Source organism: Equus przewalskii, chromosome 14, assembly GCF_037783145.1.
Source record: "Equus przewalskii isolate Varuska chromosome 14, EquPr2, whole genome shotgun sequence".
Taxonomy (NCBI): Eukaryota; Metazoa; Chordata; class Mammalia; order Perissodactyla; family Equidae; genus Equus; species Equus przewalskii.
In genome coordinates, this window is record NC_091844.1 from 71231877 (window position 1) to 71245675 (window position 13799).

General features: G+C 47.6%; 1 protein-coding gene across 5 annotated transcripts; it reads right to left on the reverse strand.

Moving 5' to 3' along the window:
- Positions 1 to 1689: 1689 nt before the first annotated feature.
- FKBP1B (FKBP prolyl isomerase 1B) lies at positions 1690 to 12632 on the reverse strand. Of its 5 annotated transcripts, none has more exons than XM_070574328.1 (4): positions 12508 to 12567; positions 8298 to 8345; positions 3381 to 3493; positions 1690 to 2300 (listed from the first exon to the last, which is right to left on the reverse strand). In XM_070574328.1, exons 3-4 carry the CDS (start codon positions 3489 to 3491, stop codon positions 2172 to 2174), a joined length of 240 nt encoding a protein of 79 aa, XP_070430429.1. In that variant the 5' UTR covers positions 3492 to 3493; positions 8298 to 8345; positions 12508 to 12567; the 3' UTR covers positions 1690 to 2171. The 5 variants fall into 5 exon arrangements, with proteins under 5 accessions (XP_070430429.1, XP_070430427.1, XP_070430425.1 ...); XM_070574326.1 differs by lacking the exon at positions 12508 to 12567 and adding an exon at positions 12080 to 12363 and having other exon boundaries at positions 1690 to 2345; XM_070574324.1 differs by lacking the exon at positions 12508 to 12567 and adding an exon at positions 12080 to 12303.
- Positions 12633 to 13799: the final 1167 nt, after the last annotated feature.

Here is a 13799-nt window from a genome sequence, read left to right on the forward strand (position 1 = left end):
GGGGTTTGCCGGTTCGCATCCCAGGTGCAGATCTATGCACCGCTTATCAAGCCATGCCGTGGCAGGCATCCCATATATAAAGTAGAGGAAGATGGGCACAGATGTTAGCTCAGGGCCAGTCTTCCTCCAAAAAAAAAAAAAAAAAGTACAGGGGATGATTGTATCCACATGCATGTGTGTGCATACACATGTGCCAGAGCTGCTTTACATTCATCCAGGTTAAATTTGACTTTCTAAGAAAATACTTTGTATGAATAAAGAATTCATTGACTGAAAGTTTAAAAATGACTGATAGGAATGACACAGATCTCATCATCACTCTCCTGCTTAACAGCTTTCATTAGCTCTCACAGGACAGTGTCCAGACTCTTTAGCATCCTGCTTCATAATTTTCTGCGTTATCTTTTAAGAGTGCCAGTAAAAGAGGGCCTGCAAAGCCTACCGTATGCTCTCCAGTTGCTAGCTAGTAGGTATTTGCCTTTTTTTTAATTGAATGTCTCCTGTTACCACCTAGGCTATAAATACTCTAGACTGAGATCCATAATGGGCACCTAAAATGGTCATTGGTGCCATGTTTAATTATCCTAGTGGTGTCACAGCAGAAAACATGAATATGTCTTTTATACAGGCTGAGTTCTGAGAAATTATAATAGACATGTGTCATCGAAGAAAGGTGGGAACCAAGACATTCTGAAGGAAATACCCCAGAAAGGAATGAGTGCTGGTCTGGTCCCATGATAGAGGTGAGCCCAGGAACTGAGTGATTAACAGCAAAGCAGCCCCTTTCTCATTTCACTGTCTGCGTCTTAAAGCACTGCCTCTTCATTAACTCCTCAATCCTCAGCAGAGGAATACAGCCAGGACTTCTTAAAGACACAAGGGGTAGATGAAATAGCCAAAGTGATGTGGCCCTGAATCATACATATGACATCATGTGACATGCATCAATGAGTCTATGAAGGAAACTAACAGCACCTGTTACTAGCCCCTCACTCCTCAATCTTGAAACAACTCCAAGTCATCACTGAGAATAACCCTGACTATGGCTAAGAGCTTTTCTCACCTATACCAACTTAAAGAAAAATCTCTTAGCCACACTGCCCCAGGCTCCTTTGACATACACACAACCCACAATAGTAAGTGGCTGATTTTAAAACCTAACTGAGAATTCCCATGAGTTACAGTAAATGTAGATGAAAATAAGCAGTACATGTGGAAACAAGTTCAGAATCACGTTCTTATGAGAAGTAATTGCCCAATGTAAGTTAGACTAAATCTAGATGAAACTAAGCTGTATATGCGGAAACAAGCTCAGAATCACACATTTCTTTTCAAAAGTTAACTTCTAGTGTGAGTTAGTGTATGGCTCCAAGGCCTAACACACCTTCATTTGTTCAGACGTGCAAAGTGTTCCTATCGAAGAGGGGAGTTCGTCCCTCTTAGTCTAAGTCCAAACAGAGATTGCTGGATCCATCACATAAAGTGCTCCAATCCCACATTTGATTGCGAGGCTGTGGGATTTGAACACACTATATTCCTTCAGTTATTCAGAAAATTCTAAACCTGAGATGAGTAGCAAGTAATACCTCCTGGCTACTTGGAAGGTTCCTTTCCACTCTTTTTCCCCAAGGGCAACTTGCGTATGTGGTGCTTAAAGCACTTCCTACCTACAATAAGGATGGACAGGAATTTGTCAAGCACAGAGCCTTTATTTTACATATCATTTCCAAAGAGGACATTGTTTAAATCAGCAGCCAACAGAATTTCTGAGAGAGAAAGTGACAGCAAAGGTAACTGGCTCAAGTCCCTCTGTGTACACCATGTACATTTCGTGTCTGAGCACCTTGTATGTCTGGCTTAGGTGAAGGTAAGGCAGTGTAGATTGTGCGAACAAGAAATCTATGTTCTGTGATCAGGAATGGCTACTACATGCATCACGCGAAATGCGCAACCTGAAATGTTTCAATCTGCAACCGAAGTTTCTTCAAGCAAAGATGCGCATGAACAGTGACGAACACATACAGAGCAACTTGGGCAGAGAATGGATAATGCCGTGGGGCAGTGAGGTTAGCGCACTGATCAAGAGCCCCAAGCAGGAGGAGCCGTCCCAGTGGCAGAGCAGGCTAGGAGGGTGAGCAGCAGCCGTCTCCAGCCACCTCGAGTTCCTGCCTTCACTCTAAGTTGAGCAGCTCCACGTCAAAGATGAGGGTGGCATTGGGAGGGATGACACCGGGGTGGCCCGTGGCTCCATACGCCACATCAGGGGTGCAGGTCAGCTTCGCCCTCTGCCCCAAGCTCATCTAGCAGGGGTGGGGGCAGATGGGGAGAGGAGAAAGAGGACCCAGCTTGATTTAAAAGAAAAAAGTATGATAACTATGGCATTTTCCCAAACCATCCTCATAGTAACTTTAAAAATCTGAGATGAATTTTACACGTGGCATAATGAAGTTGTGCTAAGAGTTGTAACAAATGCAGATTTTTGCCTCAAACTAGCAAAGACTTGACTGTGGGACACTAACTTCCACAAAGTAGTCTCAAATTCATTCATCCAACAAACATTGCTGGTTATTCAATTAGTGTATGACTCAAACACATATTTGCTCATATTTGTTCCTCACCCTCTTCCAAAAAAGCCTAAAGAGGGTGTACCAAGAGCACATGTACATGCACACACTCAAGTAGGTGATGAGAGCAGTTCACTCGAGAGGTTAAGAGATTAGAGGCCACAGCAAGGTGGGGAGGGCTAAGAAACCTATTCTAATGGAGCATCGTCTGGCTTCACAGACCCAGGAAGAGCTTGAACCAGGGCTCATCATAGCAGTCATCAAGAACCCACCTGGCATTAGTGGAACAACTGGTGAAATTGGAATAAATCGATTTCTAAATTTTGAATAACTGACTCAAAAATTTGAATAGATTGGTTAATAGTATTGTATCAATGTTACTGTCCTGTTTTTGATCATTAAACTATGGTTATGTAAAATAACATTTGGGGAAGCTGGGTAAAGAGTATATGGGAACTCTACTATGTCTGCAATATTTTTGGAAATCTGAAGTTGTTTTTTAAACTTGGCCTACCCCATCCCAACTCTTCTGCTGCTTCAGTCCCTGACAGCTGGTAGCTCACAGGCCTCCTCAGCTAGTTGCGCACAAGCCTGGGAGGATGTGCTTGAGAGAAGAGCCCCCAGTGACACAAAGGAGTCCTGCTGGCAACAAAAGGGGTGGGGACACAAAGCCAGGACTGAAACTAGCTGGCGTCACCATGCCCTGGCAGTAGAGTCAAAGCAGTAGTGGTCTGAGATGGGGCGAGGGTGGAGGGCAAAGTGCCGAGCCCAGACCCCAACTCCTCAAATCCCCCTTAACGAGGATCCTCATCTTACCTGGGCTGCACCCTCTTCAAAACCCTTGATGACTTCCTGTTTGCCAATTCTGAACTTGAAAGGTTTGTTTCTGTCTCTGGATGAATCAAATTTCTTCCCGTTTTGGAGCATTCCTGTGAAAGCAACAATAGGGTGGAAAAGAGCTGTGGTCATGAGTTCACTCCAAATTCCGGCTCAACGTGACTAAAATAGAATTCCTATTCTGCACAAGCCTGCTCCTTTTGCATTCTTCCCCATCCGTCCTGTTGCCCAAGCAAGAAACCTAGACACTTGCTTCTGCCTTCCCCCCACATACAGCCTTATGACCAAGTCTTACATATCTTTGGAACCCACCTGTTTTCTCCATTTCTATTACCACCATGCTGTGGCCTCGCCAGATCACCATATCATACCTCACTGGTGTACAGGAATAACCTCTAACTGGCCTTTTTGCTCACTCTTAGTCCTCTGTTCCATTCTCCACACTGTGCCCAGAATGATTTTTCTTTTACAAAATATCTGATCATATTACTCCTTTACTTAAAACTTCAGTAAAGTTTTAAGTTTTGGTTTTTCACTTCAGTAAAAAAAACACAAAAAACACACACTTCAGTAGCTCCCCATGGCAGACTCCAAATGCCGACCTTGCATACAGGCTCTTCCAAATCTGGCTATTGCCTGCGTGACAACCCTCTCTATTCTCCCCTTCCAACCCTTCCCCCCACGTCAGGTCACACGTCTCTCAAATGCCTCTGCACTTTACAACTTTTTTGTGCCACCTCCCCAGCCTGTAGATGTTTTCTTGAGCATTTCCACCTCAGGCTGAATCCTCACCTGATTTTCCCAAGGTTCCCCCAACATGCAAAATCCAAAGGTCACATCATCCCCTACTGTAGTGAACTGTAAAGTGACCCAGCCAGTCAGTGGTGGCCTCCAGACCTTATATAAACAGAGATGTTTAGGGGGCCAGCCCCGTGGCACAGCAGTTAAGTTTGCACGTTCCACTTTGGCGGCCTGGGGTTTGCCAGTTCAGATCCTGGGTGCGGACATGGCACCACTCGTCAAGCCATGCTGTGGTAGGCGTCCCACGTATAAAGTAGAGGAAGATGGGCATGGATGTTAACTCAGGGCCAGTCTTCCTCAGCAAAAAGAGAAGGATTAGAGGCAGAGTTAGCTCAGGGCTAATCTTCCTCAAAAAAAAAACAAAAAACAGGGATGTTTGAACCCAGAACAACCAGACGCTGTCCCCAGCAGTTTGAAGCATCCCTTAGCCTCCAGGTGTAGATGCCTTGTCATCTCTGATGTACACATGTTGTCTCAGTCCAGCTGCTGGAAGCCCAAGAGGTGCTTTGCTTTGCTTTTTTTTTTTTAAAGATTTTATTTTCCTTTTTTCTCCCCAAAGCCCCTAGTACATAGTTGTACATTTTCAGTTGTGGGTCCTTCTAGTTGTGGCATGTGGGATGCTGCCTCAGCGTGGTTTGATGAGTGGTGCCATGTCCGTGCCCAGGATCCGAACCTGTGAAACCGTGGGCCACTGAAGCGGAGCATGCAAACACAACCACTCAGCCACGGGGCCAGCCCCAAGAGCTGCTTTTCTATTTTCAATTCTTATTGGTGACTGACTCAAAGATCAGACTTTCTGTAAATGACGCTATTCCACAACCTCTTCCTGCAGCCCGTGGACCAAAACAAAAGGCAATTTGGGACCAGAGAAAGACCTGGCCTATAATTCAGAGACTGGATTCTGACCTCACTCTGGCACTAACTCATTGTGTGAAGTTAGGCAAATCACTTCCCTTCTCATGGCCTCAGATTTGCCATGTTTAACATGGGAGGTCTGGGCCAGCGTGATGTCTGAGCATCTGTGATTCCTCTTCCTAATTCCTACAACTTAAATGTATACAAGGGACAGTCTCATTTACCTGCTTTCTGGGTAGAATAAACTGGGCTCTTGCCATGGGTACTAGATCAGGCAAAAGAGAAAACCCCATGGCTACACAGATGGATACTACGGGGATCAAATACAAACATGCATACACACAGGTTGCTAAGACAGTCAGATACAGAGAGATACTCCTGCATGCTCACATGCACTTATGTACACACACGCAGAAGAAAAACCCTGATGGCCAAACAGATGCTAAGAAAATATTTAGATACACAGATCTACATACATTCACACAGACACATACTTGGACAAATACACATATGGAATGCATGCACGCACGCACATACACACACACACACACCTCTATTTAAAACTGACTTTCTCATTCCCCAATTTCTTCAGGTTTCATATGACTTAATCTACTTCAGACTATATGTATTTAACTACTGCTACAAGTTCAGCCAAAACCGTGGAGTCCAGAAACAAACCCACATATATATGGTTACCTGATTTGACAAAGGTGCCACTGCAATGCAGTGGATAAAGGATGATATTTTTTTAAATTAATGTTGCTGGATCAACTGTATATCCATATGGGGAAAAAATGAACCTTGACCCCTACTTCGCCCACACACAAAAATCAATTCCAGATGACTCATAGAGCTAAATATGAAAGGGAAAATAATAAAGCTTCTACAAGATAATAAATAGAAGAATATCTTCATGACCTAGGGATAGACAAAGATTTCTGAACTGAAAGTACTACTATAAAGGAAAAGATCAATATGTAGGACTTCATTAAAATTAAGAACTTCTGTTTTAAAAATGCCATTAAGAGAGTAAAAAGTCAAGCCATAGCAGGAGAGATGTTTGGAATAGGTATAACCAACAAAGACTCATATCCAGAATACATAAAGAATTCCTATAAATCAATAAGACGACGACAGACAACCTTATTTTTTTAAACGGACAAAATTTGAGCAGACTAAGGAGGATATCCAAATGACCAGTAAGCACATGAAAAGGTACTCTGACTAACTTCTTTAGTCATCAGGGAAATGCATATCAAAACCACAACGAGAGACTACTGGGCACCTACCAGAGTGGGCCAAAAACAAAACAGACATCTGACAAACCAAGTGTTGACGAGGATGCAGGAGAACCGGAACTCTCATACGCTGCTGGTGGCAGTAAAAATTGGCACAACTACTTTGGAAAGGGGTTTGGCAGTATCTGCTAAAGCCAAGCATAGGTATGACCCTGTGCCCCAGAATTCCACTTCTGGGTATATACCCAACCGGAATGTGTACATATGTGCACCAAAAGACATCTACAAGACTGTTCAAAGCAACACTATTTATAATAGCCAAAAACTATAAACCACCCGAATGTTCACTGACCATAGAAAGGATAAACTGTAGTATATTTATACAATGAGCGATACAAAATAAAAAAGAACAAACCACTCTGGATAAATCTCACAGACATAATATTGAGAAATATAAGCCAAACACGAAAAAGTACACACCCTACGATTCCATTTATATGACATTCAAAAACAGGCAAAAGCAATCTATGGGGACAAAAGTCAGAATGCTGTTACCTTTAGGGAGGTATAATGACTGGGAGGAGGCATGAGGGAGACTCCTGGGGTGCTGGAAATGTGTACATTGATCTGGGTGGTGGGTACGTTAAGTGTGATCACTTTGAAAAATTTCATTGAGCTGTACATCTTAGATTTATGTTCTCTACTGTATTTATATTTAATGAAAAAGTTTACCAAAAAGCCCCATACAGTCTCCTGCTGCATTTGATGAGACAGTCCATCCCCAAACCAGAGTGGCTCATGGCTGATGTTAGTGTTTCACGCACATTGCCTGCTCTCTGCATGTATTGTGAAAAGTCTTTGCAAAAGGATGTTGTGGTTTCAGTAACTTGATAAGTACTGGTCTGTCTGCAACATGTAGAACAGATAAATCAATTACACAGGTCAGAGGCCCCAGAGGACTCACGGTAATTAGGCCACATCACTGGGAGATAAAACACAGCTCCAGCCCACTGACGTCAGTGACCAGCAACACAGCTATTGAGAAATACCCACACCGTCTGCCTAGAATTAACCTGGCACTTCACGCTGGCCCAGAGAACTGCTAAAAATGGCCCCATCTGAATATGTCCTCATAATTAAATTGGCCTTACTGTCTGCTAAGTGGCTGTCACCAAGTTTGCCACATTGGGAAGCAGGTCACAAGGCAGAACACTCACCCTCCCTTGGAACAAACACCTGCTTGTGATCTTCCTGCCAGCAGTCTTCAGGAACTCCATCTAGAATGTTCCTCAGCCCACCTGGCCTTCCAATACAGATCACCCAAGAGGGGTCAGCAGAGAAGCGACCTCCTCCAGCTCCCACAGCTCCCCGAGACAAGCACTGCCATCACCCCACCCCTCACACTGCATCAGAGCCTCTGGATGACCTGGCTGCCCTCCCCTACCCTGCACAGCCCCAAAGAAGGTAGGAATCCTCCCTTTTCATCTCTGTGCCCCAGTGTCCAGCACAGTATCTTGTACACAGTAAGTACTCAATAACAGTAGGCTGAATTGAATAGTCTATTTCTGAAAAAAGAAAGGAAATTCTGAGGAAGCCATCCTCTTCTTCTCTAATAATGCGGTAGGATGAAAAGGGAGTCTGAAGGGAGGGTCAGGGCTCTCAGAGCTTTAAGAGATTTCCAACTATTAGACAGAAACAAGAGACAGGGCTCCATCCAGCCCAAGACAGAGGGAAGGGGAATGGAGGTGCTTGGCTCAATTAGAGGCTGGCACTGTGAATGGCTCTTGTTGGTATAAGTGGGCAGGGGTTAACCTTGCAAGCCCCCCTCTCATTCCTGCAAGCTGGCTGGGAGAAGTGAGGGAGGGCTGGTCAGAGGCAGACTTGGCTGCCTGGGGCTTTGGGGCTGATCCAGGGGAGCAGATACCTCTGGAGAGGAGTATCAGAGCAGAGAGCTGCCTTGGGATGGGCAGGTCTGGATGAGGGCTGAGGGAGCGAGGCCTACCTGTGTAGTGCACCACACACGTCTGGCCCTTCTTGGGGAATGTCCTTCCTGCAAGGAGACATGGGCAGATGAATGAATAGGGTATTGGAAAAAGTCGCCTGGGACGTTCAGGTGTGACTGTGACCAAGATTCCCCTCCACATTCCCCTCCGTACCCTGGAGATGTTCATGGCTCTAGTTCTGGCTCTGCATTGTATGAGCCAGACAAGTCACCTTCCCTCTGTGGCCTTGATTTGAACTTTATTCCCTTGGGTTCCTCAACTCCACTCTCTCCTAGTTCTTTTCCGTTCTTTGATTGCTCCTTTTACCTTCTTTCATCCATTCCACAAACATGTACTGACAGCCTACTATGTGCCAGGCCTGGACTAGATTCCAGAAACACAAAGCAATCTCTGAACTCATGATGAAGTTGGGAAAACAGACACATAAATAACAGATTATAACGCAAGGTGATGACTGCAGTCAAGGATGAATAAACATAATCATTCACAAATATTTACTGAATACCTACTATGTGCGAGGACTGGGTCTGATTGTGGGGATACAGCAGTGAACCATACAGAGAAGATTCTTATTCTTTTGGAGTTTACATTCTTTTGTGTGTTTTTTTGTGCGGAGATTCACCCCAAGCTAACATCCATTGTCAATCTTCCTCTCTTTTTTTTTTTTTGCTTGAGGAAGATTAGCCCTGAGCTAACACCTGTGCCAGTCTTCCTCTACTTTGTATGTGGGATGCCTCCACAGCATGGGTGATGAGTGGAGCAGGTCCGCGCCTGGGATCTGAACCCGTAAACCAGGCCACCGAAGCAGACGGTGTGGAAATTTAACCACTCAGCCACAGGGCGGGCCCCAGGAGTTTACATTCTAATGGAGGGAGACAAACAATACTCAAACAAGATAATTAGAAATTGTGATAAGTTCTCTAAAGAAGATAAACACAATGATGAATTAGAGTGATACAGTGGGACATTTTAGAAAGGGTGGTCCAGGATGGCCTCACAGAGAAGGTGATATTTGAGCTGAAACTTGAACGATGAGCAAAATGCTGGGCAAAGCACTGCAGGAACAGGGAGCAGCAAGTACACAAACCTTGAGGCATTTGCAGGTAACTGGAAAGAAGGGAGGGAGAAGGAGATAAGTGGGAAAGAGCGAGATCATGCCGGGTCTTGCAGAGCTGGATTTAATTCTAAGTGCAATAGGAAGCCACTGGAAGGTTTTAAGCAAGAGAATGACATAATCTGAATTAAGATGGTATAAAATCACTCTGGCTGCTGTTGCAGGATGGACGGTTAGGCGCCAATTGCAACAATCCAGACAGGAAATCAATGATGGCTTGAATTAACGTGGTGGCAGCAGAGAAAAGAGCAAAACAGATTGGAGAGATATTTTGGAAGCAGAGCTGACATGGTATGCTAATGGAGTGGAGATGGGGTCCAGGATGAGGAAGAAGGAGAAATCAAGCACAATGCTAGGGTTTTCAGTTTGGGCAACTGGCTGGATGGTGGACCTAATTCCTGAGATGAGGAAGAACAGACCTGTGCGGGTGGCAATCTTGAGATGCCTATTAGACATCTGAGTTTATATCGCAAGTAGGCAGATGGAGAGTCTGCACTAGCAGTATGAATTTGGGTGGAATTTAAAGCCATGGGGCTGGATAACAAAGCTTTGGAAGGGCTAACAACTGAGCTAACGTTTAGAAGACTCCGTGGCAGGCTGGAAGAGGGAGGAACGAACCGACTGTGGAGGTCAGGGAAAGCATTAGAGAGGAGATAATGGTTCAACTGGGTCTTCAAGATGAGTAGTTTGCCACAGTAAGTAAAGGGAGATAATCTGGGAAGAGTGAACAACATGTTCAAAGGCCTAGAGTCGAGCAATAGAGGGAGCCCAGTCCGGTTCACTGCTGTAACCCGAGGGCCTAGCAGACAGTACATGTTCAATAAATATTTGCTGAATGACTAGTGTGTTTAACAACTTGCAGGCAGCTTGCTAATGCTGGAGAAAAAAATTGGTAGTGGGGGTAGAAACTGGTAGTGAGAGATGAGGCTCTAGTATAGAGGGTAAGAATAGGCTATATCACCATCTGCCTGGAGAAGGAGACAGACGATTAATTAAAACATTTTATGGTGAGGGTGCGGGGGGGACATGGCAAATATGCATTTTAAAGACTCCTCAGGTAGTGGTGTAGGAAATAAGTGGCAAGGTGGGGAGGCCAGACTGGAGGCAGGGAGGTGAGACTGGAGGTGGGGAGACCAGGTTAGAGGCTGTGCAGAAATCAAAACGAGAGAGATGATGGTGGTCTGAACCAGGGAAGAGGCTGACGGGAGGGAGACTAGAGATAGTGAGTAGGAGGGCTTGACAGGAGTTGTTGTGGGACCCAACAAAGACAGGCGTCCCCAGGACGGCAGCATACTTGTTGAAATAGTCACTTGTATGTTGCCCTCCTGGGTAACAGCTTGGTCCTTTTGTTCTTCCTTGACTCAAGGATTTAGACTGGGCTAAAAGCAGACCAAAGCTCCTTCAGGCTTTCCCTAGAAATCTAATCCCTCTGGAGAAAATGCCCCTTGTCCCTGGCCAGGGAGGGAGGATAAGGAGAGAAAATTCTAAAGGCTTCTTTGAGCCAGGGAAGAGAGAAGAGGCCTCAATTCTCTGGCAGAGCTCTATGGCAGTGCCCTGCAGGGCGACAAGGCCTCAGAGAGATGCTTCCTGGGACCCAGCACCAAGGTGCCCAGTGAGTAAAGAAGCCTGTAACCCACAGGTAAGCTGGGTTGGAGCTGGGACACCAAGGAATCACTGCCTTCCAACAAGGAGGGTGGCCTGGAACCAAGAGGATCTCCAATTTCCTGGGGAGGGTGGGGATTGTCACTACTGTCTGACATGAAGTTTGCCTGTCAAATCCGGCAGAAATGGGGCCTCCAGTCTGAGTTGTTTTATTTAAGAAATAAAGAAAAGGCTACTCCTTGTACACCCAGACCCAATTATACAAGGGATGTCTGGCTTGGGAAAGGGAGTGGTGCCAGTCCTGGAGGCAGGGAACACAGAGGAGTGCCGGCGGGTGGGGAAGATGAGGAACACGGGCTCAGTTTTGGACTTCCTGACTTTGAGGTATCCGTGGGACATCCAGGTGGAGGTCGAGCAGAAGCCGGATAAATGGACCACTGTGAACTCAGGTGGGATGTTTGGGCTGGAGGCTTAAGTTTGGAGGCCATCGGTTTGCAGACGATAATGACAGCCACGGGAGTGTACAGGATGGCTGGAGAGGCAGAGTGGGGCGGGGAGGGTACAGCAAGATGCTGGGGCGGCGGAGGGAGTGCTTCTCCCTTCCCAGACTGGCTCCGTCCCTACACCATCTCATCACCCAGCCCGACCAGAGGGGTTGCCCCGAGCAGCAGAGACCCCAAAGCATGACCTTTCCCCTGTTTCCAGAGCTCACCCAACAGGGCGGAGAAAGCAGAGCTAAAAACCCAGCCCAGGGAAATCAGCAGTAGCGGATAACCGAGCGGTTCCAGTCGCAGCAACGACGGCCCGAGGCCCCCGGGGAGGTGGCGGGCCGCAGACCCCCGCCTCCCAGCCGCCGCCTTCATTCCCCCGGGTGAGCGGGCGCGGAAAGGGATGGCGGAGGATCGTGGGCTAGACCCCCAACAATCCTGTCTGGGGTCTCCTCCCGCCGCCTCCATCCTAGGCCCGCCCCCCCTTCGGCCCCCTCCCCGCGCCACCTCGGAATCAGACCCCCGCCCGGCTCCGCCCCGGGACCCTTCCTCCTCCCCCGGCTCTGCCGCCCGGTACCGTCTCCCGGGGAGATGGTCTCGATCTCCACGCCCATCGCAGTCCCACTGGCCCCGCCTCCGAGGGTCCCCGCTGCTGCCCCGACCCCGGCTCGGCTCCGGCCCCGGTCCCGCTGACGCCTCGGCTCGCCTCCCCGCCGCCACTGCAGAGCCGGAGGAGGTGCGGCTGGAGTCGGGACCTGCGCAGGGAGGGGCGACGGGGAAGGGGGCGGCGGGGCGGAGCGGCGCGGAAAGGTGGGGTCGGCCGGGGCGGGGCCCGGGGGAAGGGACCCTGACGCGGCTGCTCCTGAGCTCGGCCCGGCTATCACAGTCAACCCACTGACTGGCGAGTATGGTGAGCGGAGCGTGAAGACAGTCGCGCATCCGCCCACCCATCTATCCATCCATCCATCTATCCATCCGTTCAACACATATTTATCTAGCACCTACTCTTTGCTAAGCTCTGGGGAGTCAACCCAGTCCCACAGGCTAGGGAAAGGCCGGAAACTAAACCAACACTTTAGTCGGATGCGCTCACCACCACGGAGTTCAGGATGTGACGGATGTACCAGAGAGTTACCAACCCTAGCCAGGCTGCCCGAATCTGTAGGAGCAAGATGGATGTAGGGGTGGGGGTGTGGGGCGGGGGGTAGGAGAATGGGAGGGAAGAAACTAGTCATTGCTGATCCTCCCCCAGCCACCTTAAACCCCTATTCACTATCCTGCGTAGTTCTGCCCCACGCACAGGTGAGTTCCCACCTTTCAAGGCAAAGAAATGCGCCCTGGGGATACCAATTGAATTAAGACAGAATCGCCGTCCTCAAAGAACTAAATCTGTGACTGATGGGTTACAGCCGGGAGTGATTTGTGCTGTGGGATGATGAGCGAGTTCGACCTTGAGTTCCTCCTCCACGCCAGACTCTTTAACGCCACCCAAAAGAGATCCAGGAATCTGGAAAGTTATCTTTGGAGGAGATAACGTTTGCTTGAAGAATGAATGGAACTTTGAAATTATTTTTTTCCTTCATTCTTCCCTGCATTGTTCCAAAAATTGATGTGAAGGTATGATTCTGACAAGTGGCTCTGGAAGATAGACGCGGGGAGAAAAGCCTGAACAACGGCGTCCAGAGTGGGCCCTAGAGGAGTTCTTCCTCCATTTCCCTACCCCCACTCTCCCTGGTGGTTAGGTCAGAGATTTCCGGTTATCTGCATCGCTGAAGGAGGACCGGCTGTTATTCAAGAAAGATGATGGTCGACTGTACTAAGAGGGTCAGGATCTGAAATTCCCCATGGGCTGCTCCACCGCGTGGCCCAGAGTCTCCCAGGAGCGTAGCAGGTGTAAAGCCTACTGACACACTAGCTTCTTGGACTATGGCCACGGGCAGGCACTTTTGGCGTAAGTGTAGAACAGGGGTTTGTAACTGCTCCAGTTGAATGCACAATATTTTGTGTATGGTTAAGAACATTTTTCTGGGGAGATTTTATCATGTTTTCAAGAGGTCCTCTACTCCTTCCCATTACTCCGCCCTCTTCCCTATCGCTCCCCGCCCCCCCCCCCCAAAAAGGGTTAAGAAACTGTGTTGACGCTAGGGCTCCTGAACTCTTTCTTAGACTGAGAGAAGCGATGAGAAGTGGGGGAAGGCGATAAATCTCTTAAAGGAGGGAGAAATTGTGGCTGGTTTACAGTCAGTGGAAGTTTTCACAGAGACTACAACTCCCTGAGATCCGTGCGGCAAAGCCCG

What these genes read in the sequence shown, in the direction of transcription:
- FKBP1B (XM_070574324.1), bottom strand. Translation starts at nt 12,116, where the DNA reads ATGGGCGTGGAGATCGAGACCATCTCCCCGGGAGACG. An exon ending in GACCATCTCCCCGGGAGACG is followed by an intron (nt 8,346 to 12,079) that starts GTACCGGGCGGC and finishes GTCTCCTTGCAG; the next exon opens with GAAGGACATTCCCCAAGAAG. An exon ending in TTGAAGAGGGTGCAGCCCAG is followed by an intron (nt 2,301 to 3,380) that starts GTAAGATGAGGA and finishes CACCCCTGCTAG; the next exon opens with ATGAGCTTGGGGCAGAGGGC.